Genomic DNA, 26,614 nt, shown 5'->3' with positions numbered 1-26,614 from the left:
CCTTACTTACCTGCCTGACCGGTAAAGGAGGCGACGGGTGGGGCGAGGTGGCAACGGACGGGCCCACCTATTAGTCCTGTTTGCGTCTCCGATCACCAACCGATGCCTGTCGGACGGTAAGAAAAATCAGGTGAAGGATTCATCCCGCCATAATAATATGATGATAAAAGAAAATTAATGTATTTAATTTCTGTGAGTCGATTAATACAATAAAGCGATTTGTCCATCTAATCTGTAATACATTTTATGATGAAAAAAATAAAGGGCGAATTTCCCAGAAATATTTTTTTTCTCTTTTTTGACTTTTCGCAAGAGATGCTCCTATTTTTCATATTTTTTTGGTCGTATCCTTTTTATCGTATTTTGTATAATATCTTTGATAAGATATAATAATTTTTTTATAAATTGATTCATAGGATAAATCGTTCTAATTTTTCTAAGTTTTAAATAAACTTTAAATATTTTAAATGAGACATCAGTCGTCCCCAAAAACACAGCTCTCCTCGGAGATTGGAGGAGAACAAAAAAAAGCCTCACATGGTTAGCAAGGTTGTGAGTAGCGATGTTCGAGTCTCTATTTACATGCTCAAAACTCAAAACATCGACCCTATAGACCAGATGAAAGATAACAGCACATACATTTCGCACACACCATGGAACAGATCTGATCCTATACAAATTAGAATGGCCTCTAGAGAATCTGACTTGATGATAACTTTGGACAAATTGAATTGATCAGCTTCCAGCAGACCTTCCCAGATGGACCAGATCTTGGCGTTAAGCAAGCTTGCTGCTTGGTGAATGTTGGAGCTCTCAAAGATGGTGTTCCCTATTATTGACCATGGCCCCCGACTCATATTCTGACCCTACGCAGTCGTCTCTTTGATACTTACCTTTGAGTAGGAGGAAGAGGAGAAAGAGAGAAAAAAATAGAAGAAGAATATAATATTTATATTCATTTAAGAAAGAATAATTTTACAATATTAAACATTTTTAAAATAAGATTATAAATAATAAAAGGATTATAAACATTAATCTCCTTTCCAAACCACAAAATAAACATCGCCAAAAACTAGCCTGTAATCCGAAGAAATTACATCTACATGGGCAGAGTGCAAACAGTCTACCATAGCGTATCTCCATTTTTTTACCACTAAATCTGGCTACAATATTTCAGCGACAAAATACAATGTGTCAACCACCCTCTTGCTAGGAGTCGATGCTCTCCATGTTGACTGCAGCATCCTCCATCATGACATTTGAAGGGGTGCTGCTACTGTTCTCGATTGCTGCTGCTGGATTGTCACCCTGCAAGCTAGCAGGATCATTTGGATGAGAAAGGGCGACCATGGTTACCTCATCAGTGTTGACATCCATTAGCTTGCGCTGCTTTCGGGTCCTTTGTAACCCGAAATCCTTGGATGAACTTGGAGTCAGATCTCTTGCTGCGGCCTGCAGATCAACTGGTCCTCCAGATACTTTTGAAGCTTGCAACATCTGTAGCCGATAATCAGTTTCTGGACGCCTGCACACTTTTCTCAGTGGAACTATCTCCTGGAATCAGAAAAGAATTATATTTTCATGTGAATAGGCCGTAAATTTGGTTTATACTTTTATTTGCAATAATCATGCCAACCATTCTTAGCTATGGTTATAAATGAGACAGCAATCGTTCTTGTCAAGCTAAATGGTTAAATTAAGAAAAATTAGACAATATGGAAATCAATCATCCAATCACTTTTGTCTCAATATTTATGCATATTAAAAGACTACTAAAATAAACTACTTCAAGCCCCAAAACACAAAAGAAACAAAAATCATCTTTAGCACATCATTGAAGCATCCAAGGCATATAAATGATTGCCAAAATGAGGCAACAGAAGGAAAATTAGATGAGACGAAGCTAATCGACTGGCAGCAAAAGTATTCTAGCAACCTTGAAATCCATCTAGTGATAGTATCAAGTATAACAGCATAAATGAGTTAGGGTTCATAGCCTCCCTAATCATCCCTATTACATTCATCATCCTTTGCATCCTCTTCTCAACCAAAACCCAATCTTCCACGAATCATCCTGTCAGATGCTTATCATACATGCTATGACTCAGGAGTGAACAAAGCAAAAATAATCAAAAGGATGAAAGATATTTTGTATTTGCAACTACATGTCATCTATCAGATTCACATGATCAGTACAGAAGACAAACATTCAGTACCTCAGACTGATCATGATCATAACGAACAAGGAATCTACATCGGCATCCACGTATATCATGTCTTCGTCTTTGTACGTCAAGAACATGGGCATCAAAATAAAGAGCCTGTTCTTTTCCTTCCTGCAAACTCCACATGGTAAACCTCAATTAAAAAACAGTAAGTATATTATATCAACTGCTTCTGAAATCATCAAATTGCAAATTTAAGTACCATTAATGTTTAATTAAATTTCAGGCTATGTCTTGCAACAATATCTAGATTACCAAATACAGGATATGACAGGTTCTTCAAACCAACTGACACGTGTCAAGAAGCCAGCATCCCTTTACAATTACAATGGAAATGTAAACAATACTCTCAAAATCTACAAAAGAGACCAAATGAGTGTCTTTTCATGCAAAGATTCTTCAAAAGAAGGAAAGGTTAAATTTTTAATTAAATTTCAGGCTTCAAGTCTCAAGTGATTGAAGCGAACCAATAGAGTTCATAAAGGATCTAGAAATGAGAAAGCATTACAGGGTTGAAAAAAAAAAAAATTTTAACAGCAACAAGGACAAATGCTTTTAAAAATTATAATGAATTGAAGGCACACTTACATAGGAAAGCATGCATTCCATAACATGTTCAAGCAGAACCAATCCCATAATTCCCACAAAACTTGTTTACAATATCATGACCCAAAGACCACCACAGACCATTGCAACATGGTTAAAGCAGAATTATCCTTTCCAGACCACATCCAAGAAAAAAAAAATCTAACAATGAGCTCCCTTATTTTCCATTCAAACATCCTTTTCAAAAAGGGAAGAAAACAAAAAAGACACATGATTTTCTATTGAAATTATGTAAATTTACAGAGATAAAACAAAAAAGAAGAAAGAAGACAATCATAGCAAAAGTTAATGCTTCTATTCCCTAGTAATAGATCATGATGATTATAATATTTCCAAACATATGGGACATGAGCTTGTAAATTGTAGTACTTCATATTGCATACTGTCTTTTAAAAATTAACAAATTCATGATCTGAACCACTACGTATCAAGCAAGTAAAACAAGCAATGGGAAATTTTGAAAAGGAGTCACTCAATTAAGTTTCATAAGGAGGGTCTAAAACTCTACTTGCTTAAGAATCACAAATTACAACATCCTGTATAACAATGTACTTCAGGTTGAAATTCCATAATAATTTATCAAATGGAGATCATCCTACCAAACATAGAATAGCTGACAACACCTGAAAACATAGGATGAGGTCTCCTGGAAGTACAGCAACACATTCAGCAGCTTCACATGGAAGTGATCGCTGCCTAACACATCTGCGTACATTGATCCACTCATCTTCTTCCACACCAAATCCTGAGAATCGAACCCGAACTTCCTGAAAAATGCAAATATTACGAATTAAAAATAGGTTACAAGTCTGTTCCACTTATTCACGGTGCACAGAAACCTTTACCATCAAATCCAGCTTAGAGCAAAGTTTGTCAATCAGTTAGAATAAGATATAATCTACCTTTTCATCAGAAAATATTTAGAATTTCTAATTAATAGCATGTCATAAACGCAAACAGCACAACGAAAAATTTAGGAGTGAAGTTACCGGATCACCGGTGTCAAACATTCGGTGTGAAAGAAATGCTGAAACATCATACCTGCATATGAAGTCATGATTAGATCATCTATAAAAATCAGAAGACAGTTACCAACACATATCAAGTAGTTAGTCATTAACGATAAGTAAACATGTTTGGTAACAGATTTTGTGCCAAAAAAATTAAATTATTTAAAAAAGAGAACTTAGGTGCCAACGAGCAACCACACCAGCAATTCAACTACAATGTTCACAATGCACCACAACTGTCCATTTAAAAATGTTAAATAGTGTTGAGGTAAAAGCACATTTGATGATCTTAATAAAGGCCATGTCTCAACAAAGGTTCTAAAAACCACCATACTTATCAAGGTCCCGTTTTTATGGGTCCAACAGCGATAAGTATAGTATTTGACTGTCACCGCTTCCTTATGGCCGGTAAATTTACCTAGGGTAATCAAATACAGAAATAGATACATTAGACACTTTAAAAGCTCTTTCCCTCATCTCTTCACCCATCTCTCAATTTCAACCGATTCTTTCCTCAACTCATCACCACACACATAATCTCATTCTTCAATCTTCATTTTTCTCAAATCCAAGACTAATAATTTTAAGGAACTGAAAGTTTAACCTCCAGAAATCATCTCATTTTTTAAACAAAAAAGGTAAATCTGTACCACGAATTTAAAATCAAGCATTAGTTTCCCCTAAAAAAAGTTTAAAACTTCAAAATTGAGTGGTAGTTTCTCCTTAAAGTCATGATCTCATGGATTTAGATATACTTTATGTTTCTTTCTCAATTTTAGAGTGAACATGTCCAAAATTCCCGTGGATCCATTTGGATCCAACATAGATCCTTGTGGATGTAACAATAGATCAGATCCAGCTATTTGTATCTATCCTAGATCCGCAAAGATTCACCTTGTGGATGTGACATAGATCGGATCCAGCTACTTGTATCTATCCTACATCCGCAAGTATTCGACCTAGATTTGGTTGGATCTAGCTTAACCAGCACAAAATTGACGTAGATCCGCATGGCCAGACGTGCAAGGATCTAGGCTGGATACTTGCATATTTATAACAGATCAACATAGATCACGGCCAGATCCAACCTAGATACTTACATCCACATTGATCTAGGCTGGATTCATATGGATCAGACCTAGATACTGATAGATTAATGATCAGTATACACATAAAAAGTAGATTTGTGTTGTTCCAGCCTAGATATGTGTATCTAGCCTAGGTCTACACGTATCTAGGTTCAATCTGTGTGAATCAGACCTTGATTTCTAATACTACTGTAAATTTTGTTCTGCTGACTAGGTTTGACAACTTTTTGTAGGAAAATGATAGAAAGAACACCAGAGTACCAATCCTGCATGGCAATAATATGCCTATTGCTTGGATAAATGGCATCACTAGTAGTGCATCCACAGTGACTACATAGGTCAGGGTGACAAAATAACTAATCACAAATAGCATTTGGCTGATGGATTTTTCTGACATGACAAAGTGCATGAAGGTACCATTGAAAATCAAATGAACTTTCAGGAGAGAATTGGATGCCTGGACAACCTTAAAACTATAGCAAAGAACACATGAGGACATGGATAGGCACGCATATGTTAAATATAAGACTAGTGAAGATGATGTGATGACCCTGAAAGCCTGGAGTCATGTATCCTTGGAGCATCACTAAATGCACGTGAAGGCAATGAAACAGTGACCTAGCGACTCCCAGTATGGGCATGACAATGGCAATTGTAGTGGTGTTGACCCCTCCCAATTTAGTCGATCTTCCATTATGAGGCAGCCTAAGGATAGCTAGTAGGACATCTAGTATTAGGTAGAGCCAGTAGGTATGGTGTTCACTTAGTTTATTAGGCAGGAGGCCAACACTTGATATTGTCGACCTAAATTCCATGGCTTTGCAACCTCATACTACAAAACAATGATCAATAAAGAATATACCAAGGACAAGAATAATATATAAAGAAAGCAATTACATGGTTTAATTTTTACTGCATCCCAGCTAATGTAGCATGAGGTCCTTGTTCCAATCCATAATGTCCACTGCCAAGAAGCAAGGTCCTAGTATACAGCCTCTTACTCCATACAAGATTATTGATATATATATATATATATCTTGACAAGGAGATCAAGAGCAAGGATTTGATTAAATCTTTTGTGGGACCTTTGTAGTGTGACAGTCATATGCAACAACTGGTCTGACCCTCTACTAGGGTGAGTATAGTAAACTTCCTGGTAAATTATAACTAAATAATAATCTTCCAAAAGTATGTTGATGCATCAAACAAGATTCACAATCCATGGGTCTGAAGAAAACAGTTTGCAGAAGTTGTCATCAACTTTAAGAATGCTGGTGAACAATTGATAGAGTAAGACAAACATTTTGTGGAGTGTGGACCTCATATAGAGACCACTACATAGACCTGACCACTATATAGACCTAATGATGGACAGTAGTGATATCTCAATAGTCAAAAGGACAGTAATGAAGGCACAGAACATCATCACCCAATTTATAATCATCATTGGAAGCATAGACTTCCATTTTGCCCAGACCAGTACAAAACGGGTGGCACGTACCGATCCAAGCATTGATCGATACGCAGACACACCCCGGTCCGATCCACCATATAAAAGGGAAAGTAGAAAACCCTAAATCCCACTTCCATGCCACCTTTCCTTCACACGCAACCACGATCGATGCTGTCAGCCTGCAACTTCTCACTGTGACTTCTTGCCTCTCTTCTTACTACGATCCACACCTTCGCTTCTCACGCAGGGAACCACCAACAACCACTACTTGCCACAACCTCACTGCAGACCACCATGCAAGACATTTGCCCTAATCACTTCTCAGTGTCCCTACTTTTCCTCTTCCTCATCTACCGCTTCCTTTTGTTCCCTCTTTCTTCCTCCTTCCTCCACCATCTCTTCCCCTTGTCCCTTTTTTTCTTCCTCTCCGAAACAATGATACTTAACGATGTACTATTTGTCGGTACACTAGTACAGACCGATTCAACAAATCTGCGAGATGGGCCCGGTACCAAATTGACAAACCTTGATTGGAAGCATGTGAAATTTCACATAAGGAGATTTCCTACTCATTGGCACCACTAGGTTTGCCATTGAATTCTTCTAAGGAAGTCCATCCATTAGAATGAAGATCGGATTAAAGATGATATTCACAGACTGATTGAACTAGCTCCTGTTATGCTGGATCATCAAATGAAGAAGTCAGAGAATAGCACATTTTTTCCACAAGAATTAGGATGCAGTGATTGAAAATATCATAACCGTGGAGCGACACATATGTATTTTGTGCATATTTTTGTGTTGTGTCATTATTAAAAAAAAGGCTGAAAAGACAGACTGCAAAGGACAAGAGACAGAAAGCATATCCCAAGACGAAGAAATTTGTGTCATCCTAATATCATTGTTGGGAGATGGGACACTTAGATATTTGGAGATCTTTCCATGGCAGGTTAAAAAAAATTGTGCTCGATAGACTTAGTTCAAATATGAAAATTACTGATCGATATATTGTGTTAATCGTATAAGTTATATTCTAAATCCCACATACAAGAAACAGTATAACCTTACGACTAATAACAGACTGCTATAGTCTCCATAATGTGATAGTAAGGCCGAAATTAAATTACTTAAATATAGGCAATATCATTTGAGAGGTATAATGATTCTTCAAGTAACAGATAATTCATAACTTTCTTATTAAATCACGATAATACTTATTCATATACGTTTATTTAGGAAAGTATGTTTCAAGTAAAATCATTGCTTATTCATAGTGATTTCAATAGGCGCTCAGGCGCTCGCCTAGGCGCTCGAGGGAGGCGAGGTGAGGCCCGAGCGCCTCGCTTCATTTCCAGGCGACGCGCTTCAAAGAGGCACCGACTGGGCACTCGCCCAAGCCCAGGCGCCGGGCACTTCGGGCGAGTGCCCGGGTTAAACCAGGCGACTGAACCAGCGTTTTAGGACTGGTTCTGTCTCCGGTGCTTTAGTTGGTTCAATCGAACCAACTAAAGCACCGATATCAGCTTTCCTCTCGCGACTTCCCAACCCTAACCCTACTCGCCGCTCCCGCTCTCATTGCCACTGCTCGTTGCTATCGCTGTCGCTGCTCCCGCTGTCGTTGCTCGCTACTACCGTTGTCGCTGCCAATGTCGCCGCTCCCACTGCCGCTACTTGCTTCTACCGCTGTCGCTACCACTATCGCCGCTCCCATTACCGCTGCTCGCTTCTACCGATGCCGCTACCACTATCGCTACTCCCGCTGCCACTGTCATTGCTCACCGCTTCCGTTGCCGCTGCCACTGTCGTCGCTCCCCGCTCCTGCTGCTTGCTGCTACCGCTGCCACTATCGTCGCTCCCCGCTTCTGCTCCCACTCCCACTGCTTGCCGCTATCGCTACCACTATCGTCGCTCGCCGCTCCCGCTCCTGCTGTTGCTGCTCGCTGCTACCGTTGTCGTTGCCACTATCATCGCTCGCCGCTACCGTTGCCGTTGCCACTACCGTCGCTCCCGCTGCTACTGCTGCCACTATCGTCGCTCGTCGCTCCTGTTGTCGCTGCTCTCGATCAACAACCTCGATCTTCCTCTTACTTACACTTTTCTCGCTTCATATACTATTAACAGTAAATTAACAATATACTACTAATTGTATACTAGCAATAGTATTTTTATTTATTAGATTAATAATATATTATTTTGATTTTAATACTGTTAATTTTTATTTATTTGAAATTATTGTTATTTTTTTGAATTTTGAGACTTTTTGTTAATGTGATATTGTTATTTTACAATGTTTTCTTAATTTAATATCATATTTTATTTAAATAATTATATTTATTAATTATATTATATATTTTTATATTTTAGTGCTTCATTCAGGCGAGCGCCTAGCACCTTGGGCGTTTTTGGATCTTGGTGACTAGCGCTTTTTAAATCACTACTTATTCATATATGTTGGTTTAGAAATATATGTTTTGAGAGGCTGTCAGCACATTTACTGTAAATACTGATATTTCATGCCAATATAACATAGGTGTTGCATCCATTTAGATGCATGCAATTAGGTTAGGGTTTATTCTTTCTTTTCTAACTCAGCCTAGATCTCTTACATTTAGACCTCATTTAAGCTTGATTTACAAAGACCAAGCCTTGATTCTTGGTGATCTAACCTGGATCTAGGTCAATCACTTTATTGTTATCAATATTAATTGTATTTGAAAAAAAAAAAAGATGATAAAGAATAACACATTAGGATTTTTTTTCATTTTTTGGCTAATTCTTTGATCTTTTTCTGTACCACGGTATGTAACAATATACCATGTATCAATATGCTGGTATGTATCAAAACCATACCAATCCAAGCCTAGACTAGTACAAGTCTTACACGAAATTTAATTCCTTGATCACTTTAATTGAATGTTTTAATCAACTCTCAAGTCTTTTTTTTTTCTTTTCAGTTTCTAGTTACAAAATACTAAGATAAGATGTTACAACTGTTCACACCACCAGAACACCTTATTTCAATGACACCAAATCCTTTCAATAAATGGTTATGCTACTAATCTTGTTACGAACATTATGACAATGTTTTGAGTGGAAGTACTTAACATGAGAACATCCAAGCTTAAAGCAAAAGTCAAGGTTGCATTAGTTGAAGGCATTGAAACACATAAAACTAGTGTAAGACCTCACTCTGCTAAAATCATCGTAAAACAATTGTGAGTTTTACATGTCAGAAGGCAATGCTCGTCTTAGAGCTCGACGTGGGTATGGTCAAGCAAGAAGGAAACCAAGCAAACCCAAAGCCTTTGAACTTTTGCCTTCAATCTGGCATTACCCAATTACTAAATATGAGCTCAACTGACATCAGTTAAGCCAGTTGAGATACCATAAAAGAAAAATAATCACAATGATTATCAATTAGAAAGCACTTGATTTCAGTAGGGTTGAGAGGACAATTGGAAATAAATGAGAGAAGTGAAAATAATAACATTACTACCTAGAACATAGAAAGAAACTAAGTGGTAAGAGAGAAGAATCATTCCTGACATATTGGGTAAACTGAGACAATGATGATGACTACCACTTATAATGTCTTATGAAGAGACCAGTGGTTCATATGTTTCCAGAAACTCCTTTATCAGTTCATCCAATAGGAATTAGTTCTAATTATATAAATTCTTTTTCGGAGAGGAAGGAAAAAATTGAAAGGACACGGTTAATTACAAGGTTTTCACCACAAAGGAAGGGGGATTGATATAGTTGACCCTCCACTTTTTCATAGTGGGGTCTCCAACACACTGGAAATAACCTAGATCACAAATTATGCTAAATCAGAAATCAGTTTGGTCTAGAGAAACCTAGTATCGGAATGTGCAGAAAATAAATAGAGCCTAGTATATTAAATTATATGCCTAAAACAAACCCCAACCTATCGCACTTCAGGTTATAGCATTTCTATTCAGACTTGACCCAATCTAGTAAAACGCCAACTCAAGCTTAGCTAGCACATATTATTTATGGGTTGGTCCACCAAATTACACCTTAGACTATGCAACAGATACAAATGCTTTCAGTTTTGCAACTTTAAAAACAATATTCAGCATTTCAAGTAGCCTATTCATCAAAATTCCAAACAGAAATTGAATAAATCCAAAACTTTGACCAAATGTGCAATACTTCTAAAAGAAAGAGAAAAAGAAACCAAAATAACGACAATAATAAACCAGTGATTTAAAAAGGTGCTCGGGCCTCGCCTTGCCTCACTTGAGCCCAATGAGGCATTGCTTGGGCACTCGCCCGAGCCCAAGCGCCAGGCGCTTCAAGCAATCGCCCGATTGAAATAAGGCGACCGAATCGCTTAAATTTGCATTAGTTGATTCAATTGAACCAACTAACGCACGCAGTTATATCAGCGCACGAACCCGACTCCTAACCCTGCGCACGCTTCTCTCTCTATTTCCGCCACCGACGATTTCTCCCTCTACCTCCACCGCCGATGGTTTCTCCCATTGCCTTCAAGTCTTCCTCTATCGCTGACCGAGTCTCCTCAGCTTCCGTTGCTACCCACTGTTTGCCGCTGTCGTTGTCCACTGCCTACTGCTATCCGCAACACGACTCCGCGACTTCCGCTACTTTATGCTACCTGTGACTTAGCTTCTCACCGTCGACTTCTCACTGCGACTTCTTCGGTCTCTACTCTTCCCTCCTATTATTAACAGTAAATATCCTATTAATAGTATATTATTAAATACTATTCAAAATAATCTTTATTTATTATATTAATAATATACTATTTAGATTTTAACACTACTAATCAAGGTCTGCCATACCGAAGCGTACCGCCTATACCGGGCGGTACATACCGGTCCGACAGGTTATCGGTACGCGGACCACCCGGTACCGCTACAATGCTATAGTATTTTACTGTAGCAATGTAGCAGTGCTATAGTACTATACTGTAGCACTGCTACAGTATAAAAATAATAAAATTGTTCGGTACACCAAGGTGTACCGCTCGGTACGCCCTGATGTACCGCCCGGTACACCGGTACCATACCATACCAAGCCCGGGTCGAAACGCCGGTACGGTACGATACGACGAACCTTGCTACTAATCTTTGTTTTTAATTTAATATCATATTTTTATTTCAATAATTATATTTATTAATTATATAATATATTTTTATATTTTAACATTTTAGAGCACCTCGCTTCGCTCGAGTGAGCGCCTAGCGCCCCGGGTATTTTGGGACCTTAGCATCTAGCATTTTTTAAACCACTATAATAAACAAAGAATATATATTTCAAAAAACCAAAATAACCAAAAAGAAACCAAAAGTGTCCTCAATTATATTTCAAAAAAGAACATATGAAAATTAATCTACATAGAAAAGAATAAGTAATATGACATATACGTATACTTGTGGTAATTAAATTCATAGAGAAAAAAAGGTATCTTTACCATGCTCCATCCCTGGCTGACTTTGCTTCGAACTCCACCAAAGCATTATCCGTAGAATTCCGCCCTAGATGTCAAAGTAATGGAAATGTTCAAAGTGGTAAAATACAGTGATAAATGAGATCCAAGTATAGCAATAAGAAAATTATACAAGCCATATAAAACTAAGTAAACAAAAAACAATGAGTTTTCTTTTTTTTCTAAACTTTATTTCTCTTCTTCATATAGAAATTTTGCGAGACTTTAAAATGAAAATCTGGACTGGACAAATTAGAAATACAAACAATAGGTAAGCATTTTTTTTAAAAATCATCTATATCTAATTTGATTAAATAACTACTATATCAAATTCATATATTTCAATGCAAAACTGTTATAAAGTATAAAAGATTTTCTATCAACCTCCCATGTTAGCACATGACTATGCTAGATAATTTCCACAGAAACAACAATATGATATTTCCTCATTTTGCTATTACTGTGTCTATTATACAATACATGAACAACCAACATAGACATGCATGGAAACTACCAAGGTCGTGTCAATCACAGTAGATGATCTTAGAAAGCCAAATAATGACATCACCAATATGGTCAAAGCTAAAACCATGAAGCTCTGATGGAAGATTTGATCCAAAGCTTTCATCAGTTGGTTAACTGACATGGATTACTTCATTAGTTGGTATGACCAAGGTTTTTTAAATTGATTTTACTGATCGGTACAGGCCTGTGTTTATCGGTCCAACAATGAACCAGAACATAGACCAAGTTTTGCCCGATTTTGGTTCACACTGGATTTCGCACCCATCATGGTAACCTTATGGGGCATAACTTGCAGTTTTCCCCTATTCATGGTTCTTGTAGGATTTAAATATTGGTATTCAATAAACACAAGTTAACATAACCCTTGGACGTATGTCTTGAATCTTGATTAATAATTTAGCTCTTGAAATCCTATCCGTTCTCTCTCCTTCCTTTCTTCCTAAATCTTTCTCTCTCTCCCAGAGAACATCAAAGAAAAAGGACTCAATAGGAGATCTCCATCCCATCACAACAACGATAGTCAAATGCATTAAGGATAACTTTACCAATCAAGCATTCTTAATCTTGACTTCTACTTTGTCGCTGACACTATATCGATCAGAAATGACTTGCAGATGATAATCATACGATATTAACTCTTGAATTTGTAAAATCAACATCAGCATGACAAAAGAGATGAGAAACACATTTATAGCAACCAATTAAAGATAGGAAAACGATCTAGAGGGAAAACCAAAGAGAATTACCTGAAGGAGCAGAAATAGGAGCAGCCACATTTGTAAATGGAGGTGATTCATCCCGAGCCATAGGTAAAATGGTAAGTTTATTAGGTGCCTTGCCCAACTTTGCTCTTTGTGCATATCTCCTATTCTGGAACCAGTTCCAAACCTATAAAATCTTCAGAATTAATAAACATTCTGATAATATGCCCAATATGAACTAAGGAGGAAAATATAACCTGCTTCGGTTGCACGACAATCTTCCCGACTCGTTCAGGGGTTGCACTTCAAGCAAATGATACTTTGCAACATGATCATGTAAATTCAAGGAGAAAGTTAACCAAACAAATTACAGAGCATACATACCTGAATTTGTCTGCAAGAGCACATATAATCTCACGAGGAGGTATTGCATTATTTACTTCTTGCAAGCATGCTTCCATCTCCAACACCTTAAATTAGTCATTATCATCAGGTCTCTCTAGACAGATCAATAAATCTCAATCCAAATAAATGGGTAGGAGTTAACATGATATTTTAACATTCTTACAGCAATGCATGCATTTGTTTTGAAGATCCAACAACAACAAACTTCATTTGATTGATATATCACAAGTGTAGAAATTAAGGATGACATAGTACAGTATAGACCTTAGAATCAATGGCCGTTTTAATCAACTAGCTTAGACAAATAAAGAAAAATGACTCGTGTCAACTATTATGATGCAAATACTTCCAACCCGGTCATAGTAATTTGGGGTTCTATTGCACTTATTCTGACCTAAAAACATTATGGCCAAATTTGTGAAGAATCAAGAAAGGCACATTAGCAAAGTGGTCCGAGCCTCACAAATGTATTCATGGTGATTGACTTAATCTTCATCTTTGATCCAAGCGATCATAATCTCTTCCTCTCAGAAAGTAGCATCCCATGGTCAATACTCAACCCAAAAGGCTATGGAAAAACTAGGGCCTAATAACCAAGTCGAACCATTATGACAGGAAGCACATTTATGTCCCACTTTATTATGATTGGGAATGAGAGCTTATAAAATAAAGGCTATTGTAAGCCCTAAAGGAATCAGATTACATCAAAACTAATGTTATGAATAATATTTCCCTTCTAAATCTCCTCACCATCTTTACTCTTCTCTTCTTCCACCTCTCTTCATATTCTTTTTCTTCTTCTCTTTCTCGATTTCTCCCTTAAGAGGATACCTTGTTCCCCTTGAGGAAAGAAGGCCACCATCCAAACCTCCAAAGGTGTTTGGACAGGCTTTAATAAATGGCTCTATGTGAAACAAACCCATCAAAGTCAAGATGTTCTATCTGAGCTCCCTCAGCTGGTCCTCAATGGCAAGTCTCCTCCCCTCTTCACAAGCAACGTCTCTCCCCTCTTCTTCCACAGAGAAACCCCCCAGTCTCCAGAGACAGGAAAGCCTCCAGATCATAATGGGACACCAACCTTTATAGTTCTCCACCAAGCTCTAGAGCGACCGACCCCAAATCCTCTTCTTGGGCCCCAAAGCCACCCCTTTCCTAGGCAAGCCTCCTCCAATGACCCCTGGCATTTAGACCCCGAGCTAACGGCGAAGATTGCCAAAAATATAGAAGAACTGTAGGCATGTCACGGTGCTTGATCCTGAGGAAGTCCAAAATGACAGAAACCATTGGAGGCTAAGCCTATATGGAAAATTCTTCAGCAAAGCCCCCCACCCCTCCTCTAGAAGTCATCAAGGCCAAACTCCCTGCATTATGGAAACTTCAATCGAAGGTGCAAATCATTGATCTCGCCGTAGGCTTTGCCTATTTTAGGTTTCAATCGAAAATCGACTTGACAAATATGCTCACTAGAGGTCTATGGTTCCTAAGAGGGCAAGCCCTGAACCTATTCCCATGAAGGGAAAGCTTCTAGCAACTGAAGGAGTCTATTATTACCGCTCCAGTGTGGATTCACTTCCTGGGACTGCCTATTGAACTAATGTTCCCAAGAATCCTTCTCGAAATCACTGCCTCTATTGGCACACCGCTGAAGGTGGATGCCATCACCTCATCTGGTGCCAGGGCAAGATTCGCTAGAGTTTGCATCATGTTGGACTTCTCTCAACTTCTCCCGAAAAGAACTTGGGTGAGAATAGGCGACGTTGATTTCTGCCCATTAGTCGCCTATGAAAACGTACCAAACTTATGCTTCTCTTGCATCATCTTCGGCCACAAAACGAACCAATGTCTTCAAAGCAAGCCATCGGAGCAATAGGCTGACGCCGACATTGTCGGCACTTGCAACAATGGCTCAAATAGCTCCAACAAGAAGGGCTCCAATACCATGGCTAACGCGAACGAAGAGAATGGACCACTGTACAGGCCCTTGATCAAGGTCCAGTGTTGATCCCATTATAGTAGCCGTGTTACATCTGTCGCAAGTCAATTCGACTCCATGCCTAAGTTCGACGAGCCCAAGCCTAACCCTATCCAATCTAGATAGATCCCTACTCAGACTAATTCCACCTTACACAAATCACTCAAGCCTCACTCAACCAGATCCAACCTGAACCCCAATGTGCCCTCTCAAAACCTAGTTAACCTCACCTAACATGAACTTGCGCTTTTAATGCCTCCAGCGCCAGCTTTGACCACATTGATGACCCCAGCCCTTCCCAAGACACAACTATGGGAGAAGTGTCCCTCTCCTCGCCTTCGCCCATAGCGACATCACCTATCTCCAGAACTGCCCCCATCCCCTTGTCTAAGGTGCGTCTTAATGGCCCAAGCCACCTCACCCACTCCCCTATGGCATGCCTACTCCTTGATAACTCATCCCTTCATGAGCGCCCTCTTCCCGAGCCCTCAACACTTCCCTTACCTTCTCTTGCCTCGCACCAGCCACCTTGCTCCTTGCAAACTCCCTCCTCCCCTTCACCTGCCCCAGACAGCCCCTCTACTATACCTAAACCTTTCTCCTTTCCTCCCTATCAACCAAACTCTCCTCTAATGAAACCAACACCCCTTCCCATCTCCAACTCATTTGTGTCCCTCCACTATGAGGATGCATTCCAAACTCAAGTCGAACCTATGACCCGTGTCTCCTTCATATCTCAACCTTCCCTCTCTAGCCCAGTGCCCTCAACTAAGATTCTACCGAATAAAGACGCCAAAGATCCTTTCGGGTGTTTGGTAGACAAGGTAATGCACAAGATCCTTTCTGAAGATGATGATGATTTCCCCTAGGAAGAAGAAGATATGGTCCAGGATCACGCACAATACAAACCCCAAGTCTCGCAAACCACGAGTTTAGGGAAGTCCGTATCTTCCGCTACTAAATCTTTAAAAAAAACAAAAAATCCAAGTAGACCCTAAACCCATTGCTTTGGCTAAATCCTTTGATGCAGGTATAGCCCCCCATACATCTCATTCTGATGATTAGCCCCTTAAACATGATCTTATGGAACTACTAAGGTGCTATCAAGAAGGAATGTCTTGACCAGCTTCAGAGACTCATCAATCAGTACAAGTCTCCATCCTCATCCTTCTGGAGTCTCATTTACAAAAAATTAGAGCGAGAAAGGTTCATCCACAAACTAGGCCGGGACTAGGAAGGTGTCATCTCCCCAGCCCAAGGTCGCTCGAGAGGGATCATCACGGCTTACGAACTGGTTTTCTCAAGGTTGCATTTGTTAGTATCTCTTCTCAATCTATCCTCTTAATAGTGGAACACCAAGCACGCATCCCTAGATATTATCTGCTATTTATGATAGTATTAAGGCCCCCATACGAAATCAACTTTGGCATTTTTCTTTCTTATTTACGACTCTCGAATTTTCCTTGGCTTCTCTATGGAGACTTTAGTTGTATTAGTTCTTGCTCTAATAAGCTAGGAGGCAAACCTTTTCAAGTTAATAATTCTGTTTTGGCATTTCAAAACTACATTTACAATTGCAATCTCACTGATCTTAGTTTCTTCGGATCTCTTTTTACTTGTGTAATAATAGATTTGGCCAATCGAGGGTTTCAGCCATGCTTGATTGGGCTTTTGCAACTGATGAATGGCTTTCTGTACATTCTCATGCTTTTGTCAAACATCTTCCTCACACCTTCTCCAATCATGCCCGCCTCCTTATCCTCCTCAAACCTCTAAAACCAATAACCCCAGCCCCCCCAAACCTTTTAGATTTGAACCACACTGGCTTGAGTACCCTGCGATCCTAAATCTCATTAAGGAAGCCTGGTCCAAACATCGATTTAAACCTCGATCCCCTTTTGGCCATCCATAATGGCCTTCTCAACCTCCAACACAAACTTATTCATTAGCAACGTAAGGATTTGGGTAACATCGAGAACCAACTCAATGTCATCCAGAATTAAATCCTTCACATTAGAAACAAGAACACTTCTCCTCTCACTGAAGAAGACCAAACCTCCCTTCTCATCCTGAACAAATTTACTGCCCTTGTGAGACAGATCCACCTTAAATGGCTCTCTAGAGCCAAAAACAATTGGTTTCACAATGCTGATAGAAATACCAACTATTTTCACAACATTGTATAACAAAGAAAAAGAATGAATCATATCCACCACATCACCATGGAGGACGGCTCCCTTGCTGAGGACAATAACTCCATTACCTCATCCTTTACGGACTAGTACAGTAAGCTTTGGGCCCCTGCCAGTCAAACCCAACGCACTATAAACTGGCCTTCACTCCCCTTCCTCCCCCCAGTGCCCTTTCCCCTCTTATAGAAAACTTTTCCCTTGAGGAAATCTACAAAGCCCTTATGGTAATGAGGCAAGGAAAGAGCCCAAGCCCTGATGGATACATGGCTGAATTCTATAAGCACTACTGGAAATTTTTGGGGCCTTCCATTCTTAAAGCCTTCAATGATTTCCATTCCCACAACACCTTGCCTGCTTCGTAGACCAAGACCCACCACCTCGTGTTTATCCCTAAGATAACCAACCCTTCCAAGATCACTGATTACAGACCAATCTCCCTTTGCAATGTCCTTTATAAGCTGCTCTCCAAAGTCCTGACAAATCGAATCAAATCTAGCCTCAATATGATTATTGACCAAAACCAATATGCTTTTATTGTTGGAAGGTCTTTACAAGATAACATTTCTATACCTATGAACTCGCTCACACTATGTTTAACTCAAAAGGCAAATCCCCTTTAATCTTAATTAAACTGGACCTGGCCAAAGCTTTTGACACAGTTTTATGGGATTGCATCACCGACTCGCTTGAGAAAATGAATTTTCCCCACAAATTCACTTCCTAAATTAACTCGTGCATTACCTCACCCTCCTTTACCTGTGTTTTCAACAATTACCCTTCGCACTGGTTCAACAGTGCGAAAGGAGTTAGGCAGGGGGATCCTTTGTCCCCCCTCCTATTTTTCCTAGTGCAGCAAAACTTGTCCAGCATTCTAAATGATTTCATTTTGAGAAAGAAAATAACCCCTCATAACATCAAGGGCTTTCATATCTCCCATCTTCATTGATGATGTTCTACTTTTAATCATGGCCAATGACAAGTCTAGGTTGAATCTTATCAAAGCCTTGGACATGTATTCTTCTATCACAAGCCTTCAGATTAACAAAAGCAAATCTACTGTCCTATTTCCCAAAGCATGTAGTCCAAGCACCAAGCAAAAAATATACAACACCCTTGGACTTAAAGAGGGGACCTGGCCTTTGAACTACTTGAGTGCCTACATCCACCATTGTAGATTACCTAATCATTTCCAAGACTAGCTAATCCAGAAAGTCTTTTGTAAGTTCAATGGTTAGAATAGAACTATGCTTTCTCAGGCTGGTAAATGTGTTATGATTAACTCTGTAATCAATGTCATTTCTATGAACATTTATGAATACTTGGCAAATCTGTTATGATTAACTGTTGGAATAGCCTCTTCACACCCTTATGAACACTTGGATCTCCAACAAGAACATTTCTATAATCTTCAAACTTTTCAGACACTTCTTTTGGAACAATGACCAAAACCAAACTAAATTATCTCTCATCAGCTGAGAGCATCACTCGGCCCAAGGCCTAGAGGGGCCTAGGAATCTGGAATATCAACCTTGTCAAAACTACTATTTGTGCTAAAAAACTTCTCCCACTCCTCAACAACTCCAAAAACCTATGGACCCAACTTCTTGGCAAAAAGCCCTATGGAAAAATCTGTCAACTGCTTGACATCTTCAAGCTGGGTTTTAGGAAAATCATTGGCAACAGTAGAAATACCTATCTGAAATAACCCCTGGAATTATAGTATTCTTGTAGCCTACTGGCCAACATACATCAACATGGACTCCCTATCCTCCTTCAACCTAGTCAGCAATCTCATGGAACAAAACTAATGGAACACTAACCTACTCGAGCAGCTTTTTGGATCTGAGCTCATTCCACCGATCCTATCCCTGTATCTCCTAACCGATCCCTAACAATCTCTGGCTCATCTAGAAACAGAGGAATGACTGTCATTTTCGCAACCATCAGTGCCAAATTGTATCTGTATGGTGCAGAGCATTGGCTCTAACCAATGACGGGCTTGAATCCAAGACCCTCCCTACGGGATCTCTCCCTCCACCCCTCCCTTCCAACATGCCTAGCCCAACAACACCTAGTCCCTAACAGACCTCCCCATTCACACCTTCCATCTCCTAACATCAACCCCAATGGCCCTCCCCTACCGAATTTGTACACCTTACACTGCAATAGTTCTTTTGACACCACGTCTTCCCATGCAAGTATTGGATTCCTTATCACAGACCAAAGAGGCAACAAGGTTTTGGCTGGCTGCAACAACTATCTCCTGACGAGTGCCCTGCAGACCGAATGCCACACTATCCTTGACGGACTCGAGGTAGCTCAACAGAATCAACTCACTCTCCTCACAGACTGCAGACTCTAAAAGCATTGTTGACATGCTTTCTAACGCAACAAACATTCCTTGGGCCCTTTACCCAATCTGCCATGACATCCTGCATATAGCTGCTGAAGTACAAGTCACCCAATGGAAACACATCAACAGAAACATCAACACTTTTGCTCACAATCTTGCAAATTTTGGTAGGCAGAATAATACTGGTTTTTGGAGAGGTGTCCCACCTCCTACTGTTCTGTACAAAGACTTTTTGAATTAATAAATTCTCCTTTGTTTCAAAAAAAAAAAAAACATACCCATCAAAGTCAAACACTGCAAGTAGTGAATCCAAATTTAGCACCTGCATGATCTGCAATGTACCTGCTGCCACAAGCTCAAGGCCAGTCATTGCCCAAACCCTCTTGGAATGTCACTTTGGCCAACACAAGGCCCAAGAATGATCAGTCAAGTGAAGATGGAGGGTAAAATTTGGATTATGACAATCACCCGATTGAAGATCTCACTGTCAAACTGCATCTGAGGTCCCATGATGCACTAGGATAGTGACATTAACCTATAAATGACCCTTATCTAGCAAGCTACCCTCCTCTGGTTGACCAAGAGGATGGTCAACTACCTCAGCAAACTGCATCAAAATTTATGCATAGCTATATTAAGTACTACTAAACAAATATTAAGATTGTCTTCCTAGGGATGGAGCAATATCTTCATGTTAAAATAAATTATCTTTACATGTTATTACAGGAGATTTTCCTCCATCCACACAAGTGAAGAAAAAAGAAAATGAAGAGACTCCAAAAATCACTTCTTCCTCAAGGACACACCTTGGGACAAGGCCTATTTAACAGGTGAGAATCTACCATGATGCATCTTACACAACCCAATAAGACCAAACTGGACTACTACTGCTTTTAATATAACTAACCACCTATTACAGGTGTGTCAAACTTAAACTAGGATTAAGCATTTACAAGTAGTTTTGTTGTTACCCTTTACAAACAATTTTAGAAGGTCTCTGAAGTCCAATTTAGAGAAATTTTAGAAAAGCCCCAATATGTGTGCAGTGTAGGTTGAGCTAATTAATTCATGGTTCAAAATTCAATGCTTGACCCCATACCAATCACTGGTCAGACCAGTATCAGTCCAATACATGTCAGCATATACCAACACAAGCTATACCGGTATACCATTCAGCATTAGAAGGGGGGAGGAGGAGAAAGAGAAAGAGAAGAAAGTAGGAGCAAGAGCTGACTTAGTAGGAGTAAGGGGTGATGCATTAGGCGGAGAAGAATAAGAGTAGGAGGAGGAGGAAGAGGGGGAAGAGGAGGAAAGGAGCAGGTAACAGGAACAGGTCTAAGTGGGTTGCAAGATGGACTCAGTTCATTTAACTGATAACCCAAGGCTCAGACAAATCTGTCTAGTCCTAGTTTTAGTTATATCAAGCTCATCCTTCACTAGATCAAGACCAGTTAAATGGTAAAATCTCACTTCATCTGGTGCCATCCAACACTAAATGTTTCCCAAGCCATTACCTTCATCGAAATGTCACTCAATATGAGGTTACACCATCAAATTTACAAAGAGCATCCATTGTACTGGCTAAATATCGGCTTGCTAACATTCAGTAGCAATGAATGAATAGCATTTCACTCCAGCAGTCAACTCCTAGATATAATATTTAATGTCATCTAAGCGTCTACACTGGTATTTGTAAAGAAATGGAGATGTGACAGCAAGAAGCTTACTACAAGCTGGCATGGAGGAAATCTGTCGGTGAAGAAAAGTTGAGCATAAATTGTTCTGAAAGGTAACTCAAAAAGAGTTAATTTTAGTGATTGATGAAGTGCATTAGTGTGCTGGGATATCTTAAAAAACATTCAAGATTACCCAAAAAAAATTTGATCATGGAAATTTGTGTCCTCATCAATTTTGTCAATGAGCACATAAAAAGAAAGAGCAAGATCATCATAGGATGAATGCCGTCAGCTTACAATATTACAATTTGAAATGTGCAACTTACAACTTATCCAAAGACCAGACATCATCACTACCTAATATGTCGAAGCAGCAAAGCTACCTCCTAACTGAACAATAAAGTGTAAAACAAAGGCTCAACTCAAAGATACCATGAAAAGAGAAAGAAAATTGGGAAATGGGGCTACTATTAAGATGATGAGAATGTTCCAGCAACATTTTTATCCTTCTTTTACATATGCCTCAAGTAACTCAAAATCAACAATTTATGTCGGAAAGTGGTTGAAACCGGTGGCATCTGAATTAGCTAGGAAAGAAGAAACACTAAATTAACCACAATAATGTGTCAAACAAACAACCGACAGTCGGGAGCAAAAGCATATATCCATCATCACCGAGGAGCTATTTAGTTCTAAGCCGAAGGCACAATAACAAAACCCTAAAAATGAACCACCAAAAAAAGGGAAAGAAAGAAATCTGAAGGAGATGAGGATGACAAGATGAGAGCCAACGACCAGGGATTCAAAATAAGGAAAAGAAGAAATAGAGATGTAGCACTAATAGCACTAAGCGTGCGTACCTCGTTCTGAGTGAATCGGAAGACGGGGCCTCCGCCGTGCGGGGGACGACCCATCCCGATCCTCCGACAGAAGAGAGCGAAGGAAGGGGCGGGACCCCAAGGGAGAATAAGCTGGCAGGAAGAGAGGAAGAAAAAGAAAATTGGTATAAACGAACGCCGGAACGGATCCCGCTTGTATGCGATCAACCGCTCTCCGTCATCTGCGTAGCTCGTTGCCGTGCTCGTCTTAGTCGCGTCAACTTTGTATCGCTCGATTCTTACATGGATGCCACTTATCTAAACCCTAAACTCCTAATTTAAAAGGATATTACGTTTTTAAGATATATTTCTCTCGTGACCCTCCGTGCCTCCGTTCTTGTACATGTATTCCCACTAGAATAAAAATACATACCATTAGAAATGTACATTCTATATAATAAGAGAAATATTATTAAGACAAATAGCACGTATAATAAAAAAATTATTATTAAGATAAATATTATTATTTTTAAAATATATTTAATCTAATAGATTTAATCATCAAAATCTATGATTTAACACTCAGTAATTTTTATTTTTGAAATATATTGATTTTTCAATCGAATTTTAAAATAATTAAATTATTGTATTACTAATTTACCCTCTCTTAATGTCATTAAGATCTTAACATCAAGATTCATTCACAGATAGGTAATTAGTTGCATAATAGTTTTTACAAAAATATTTGAACTTTAGGTGGAATCTAGAGTCCCAACTTCACTCTCTATTTTTCCTTACTTTACATGACTCCTTCTTAGAGGTATATAAGCACTATGAACAATAGTTTTACCACAAAAGTCGAAGTCTATATCTAGTTATCACCACTAGATTGAAAAGGCACATATATACCTTTAGTTCTTCCTACTAAAAATATACGAAGGCTTAAATCAAATACAGTATCATTCTAATTATTATCACATAGCAGTTCAGAAACATTAGTGAAACTAAACATATTGTTAACATTTACTAAAAGGTATATTATCAACTCAAGGATCATCCCAGTAGTATTGTGGCCAAATAGTTTAGAAAAGTTAGAGGAGATTTACCCTTCGAATTAGTCATGGAATGGTCAAGCTTATTATTGATAATGATATTGTCATATATACATCTACTATGAAGGAAAGCAAATTGTTCTTGTCCTATAAGAATTTGAAGATTATTTTTAAAATAGTTACAAAAACCTCGATGAAAGTCCATATGGCAATTAGCCTAAAGTCCTTGACTCTAGATGTGTTAAGTCTTTTTGGGGATAAAAATTAAAATAGTTCTACTCCAATTTTTAGGTAAGTTATTGTTAGCATAAAATTGGACAAAAAAAAAATTGAAGTTTTAACAAATCCCAGTATTTCTTAAAAGAAAAATGATAGGGAAATCATCGGGTCCAAGGTTTTTCCTTTAGCCTAGTTAGAAGAGGGCAATCTGAATTTCTTTATGAGATAACTCCTATTTAGAAGAAGGCAATCTAAATTTCCTTACGAGACAAGTCCTCGGGAGTTATATAAATCTATTAACAAAGTAGGGCTAGATGGACAATTATCCCAACTAGCAAATGATTGACTATAGTTTAATTCCAAATGTCGAAGTAGGAAGAAGTAAAATGAGTGATAATGGAATCTATATCACTAAGAGTAAGGGAGAAATTGGTTTCAATATTATAAATGGTATTGTCTTTTATGAGCTAAGATAATCTTATAGAAAAACCTAGTATTTGTATCTCCTTCACCAATCGAATTGAATTTGGCTTTTGGCCCACTAATGAAGGTGGTTCTATCTATTTAAGGCTATAAGCTTATTATAAAGGGCTTGAAGGGTTTGACACTCTTCTTACTATCATTATCTTTCTTTTATAGTAAAGAGATATTTTGAATGATAGTTTTAACATTAGGTTCAAGGGTTCCCTATCAAGAGGTACAAGATGGAGAGGACATAATTAGTAAGAGAAATATATTAATATATGAGTTACGGGATCACTAAGGCTAGATTTGGGGCTTCATATATTATTGATAATGTCATCAACATCCGGAGAGAAAAGCCAACTATCAAATTAGAAGAGTTTATTTTTATATCTATCAAAGGTAGCAAGATCCACTTTAATCAAGAGTGGAGAGTGATCATAAGTTATTTTAGGGAGGTGTTGCACTACATCATCTTTGAAAATAGAAAACCAAGCTTCATTGGTAAAAATATGATCGGTCGAGCAAAAATATAAGAATTTCCAATGAGATTATTGTACTAAGTAAATTGAGGACCCAAAAAATCAAGATAAATGATATTAATATTAAAGATAAAATTATAAAAATCAACAAGAAAAGGAGTTGATCAGAACCACTACTAACTTTATCTTATAGACTACAAATAGCATTTACATCCCTATAAATAAACTAAGAAATATTTAAGTTAACCAATTGATTTGAAAGGAGACTTAAAGTCGATGTATTAGTGTAATAAAAGATAAGAGCCAAGGAGACTTATCTGATTCTTTGTAATATTAGTTACTAGTGTTGATTATCAAAGTTCTAAATCAATCGAGTTTCCAAGCTCAATAATACTATTAGTGTTTAGACCGTTTCGATACTAAGAGAGAGAGAGAGATGTGGGGGGGGGGGGGGGGGGTGGAGGGAGTTATTGAATTAGTACTTTCAAAAAATCTCGTTGATTCGAAAATCTCATTTAATAAACGTCGTATCAGAAAGATGAGTTTAACTTGTAATATAAATGAAAAGCATAAAGTAAATACAAACTGAGTTTATAATGGTTCAATCATCGTGACCTACATCCACTCTCGATTATTCTTCACTCGAGGCCATCAGCTTTCATTGTCGATCTTCTTTCAATTGGTGAAGATCAACTATCCTTACAACTCTTTCTTTTTTTCATAGGCTCAAGAGAGAACCTTTATACCTCTCTCTTTTAAACTTAGACCTCACTTCTTCCTTTAGAAGAATTTCTAAATACTAGGAAGAGATGACTCTACACTAAGAGAGATTTATAATTTTTTTACAAGGATTCTTTCCCCCTTTCTTAACTATATTTCTTGTTGGTTCGAGAGGAGTAACTAGGGTATTCATAGACTCTAAATGACTTCAAAATAGAGCCAAAAAGTCTCATCCCGGGTTTTCGGGTACTAGCAATACCATCGCCATTGTTGGGTGATACCACTATCTACCATATTGACAACTAGCAGTACCATCGCTTGTCAATCCGATACTGAGCAGTACCACCACCCAATCTGACACTAACACTAGACAGTACCACCACTCAGTCTGGCGATACCACCACTAGACATAATATGGAAGACTATATTTGGGTGGTATCACTACCTAGTCTAGTGGTACCACCACCTGACATAACCTAGGAGATTATGTCTGGACGGTGTGGTGGCACCGCCTGACTCTTTTATGGGTGACCGAATGGGCCATCCACTTGGCCCAAAACAATCGTAACTCAGGCCCAATTGGCTCCTAATTGAGTTGACATTGTTTCACCCTAAAACTAACTCAATTAGACCTAAACTAATTTGATCTAGACACACGATTATAAGTATAAATCCTATATTATCCAACATGTCATTGGTTTATTCGATGCTTCATCCGATCCTTCGGTGTATTACCCAATCGGTATGTTGACTCCCACAACTTTCGATCTCCTTGGTGCAATGTCTGATCCTTCGGCCCGATACCCGAACTCATGGCACCTTCCGGCGTGTTGACCATTCCTCTAACCCGACATTCAATCTTTTGATATGTTCCACTTCGACCTAACATTTGATTCTTCTTGCTTTAATCAAATTATCTTTCCTTGATCAAGGTTAGTCTTATGACACTCAAACACATATTAGATCTTAACTTCATTAATTGATTTCATCATCATAATTCGAGATTCAATAATCTCTCCCTTTTTTATGATGACAACCAATTAATAATGAAGTTTAATCTAAACTCCCCCTATCAATATGTCATATTAAAATAAGGTATCATTTCAAAAAATGATAACCGTTGACTTTCACATCATAGTATGCATTATAAAATCATGAGTATTGCATACATCATTCCAA

General features: G+C 38.5%; 1 protein-coding gene across 3 annotated transcripts; it reads right to left on the bottom strand.

Annotated features, from left to right (window-relative positions):
* Window positions 1-1,011: 1,011 nt before the first annotated feature.
* LOC135610217 (protein SAWADEE HOMEODOMAIN HOMOLOG 2-like) lies at window positions 1,012-22,805 on the bottom strand. 3 transcript variants are annotated; one of them, XM_065104438.1, is made up of 10 exons: window positions 22,543-22,805; window positions 21,734-21,788; window positions 13,469-13,554; window positions 13,342-13,387; window positions 13,130-13,271; window positions 11,844-11,907; window positions 3,821-3,872; window positions 3,431-3,598; window positions 2,217-2,336; window positions 1,012-1,554 (listed from the first exon to the last, which is right to left on the bottom strand). In XM_065104438.1, exons 3-10 carry the CDS (start codon window positions 13,543-13,545, stop codon window positions 1,210-1,212), a joined length of 1,014 nt encoding a protein of 337 aa, XP_064960510.1. In that variant the 5' UTR covers window positions 13,546-13,554; window positions 21,734-21,788; window positions 22,543-22,805; the 3' UTR covers window positions 1,012-1,209. The 3 variants fall into 3 exon arrangements, with proteins under 3 accessions (XP_064960510.1, XP_064960508.1, XP_064960509.1); XM_065104436.1 differs by lacking the exon at window positions 21,734-21,788; XM_065104437.1 differs by lacking the exon at window positions 21,734-21,788 and having other exon boundaries at window positions 3,455-3,598; window positions 22,543-22,802.
* Between the last annotated feature and the right edge of the window lie 3,809 nt (window positions 22,806-26,614).

The sequence above is a fragment of the Musa acuminata genome, chromosome BXJ2-4 (assembly GCF_036884655.1).
Source record: "Musa acuminata AAA Group cultivar baxijiao chromosome BXJ2-4, Cavendish_Baxijiao_AAA, whole genome shotgun sequence".
In the NCBI taxonomy this organism is placed as follows: domain Eukaryota; kingdom Viridiplantae; phylum Streptophyta; class Magnoliopsida; order Zingiberales; family Musaceae; genus Musa; species Musa acuminata.
Note: the sequence above shows the minus strand (reverse complement) of the source record. Positions and strands in the feature narration are given on the sequence as shown.

Coding starts and splice junctions, on each gene's coding strand:
- LOC135610217 (XM_065104436.1), bottom strand. CDS start 22,596: ATGGGTCGTCCCCCGCACGGCGGAGGCCCCGTCTTCCGATTCACTCAG. Junction 13,272..13,341: donor TTGTCGTGCAACCGAAGCAG/GTTATATTTTCC, acceptor AAGATTTTATAG/GTTTGGAACTGGTTCCAGAA. Junction 2,337..3,430: donor TGTCAGCTATTCTATGTTTG/GTAGGATGATCT, acceptor TGGAGTTTGCAG/GAAGGAAAAGAACAGGCTCT.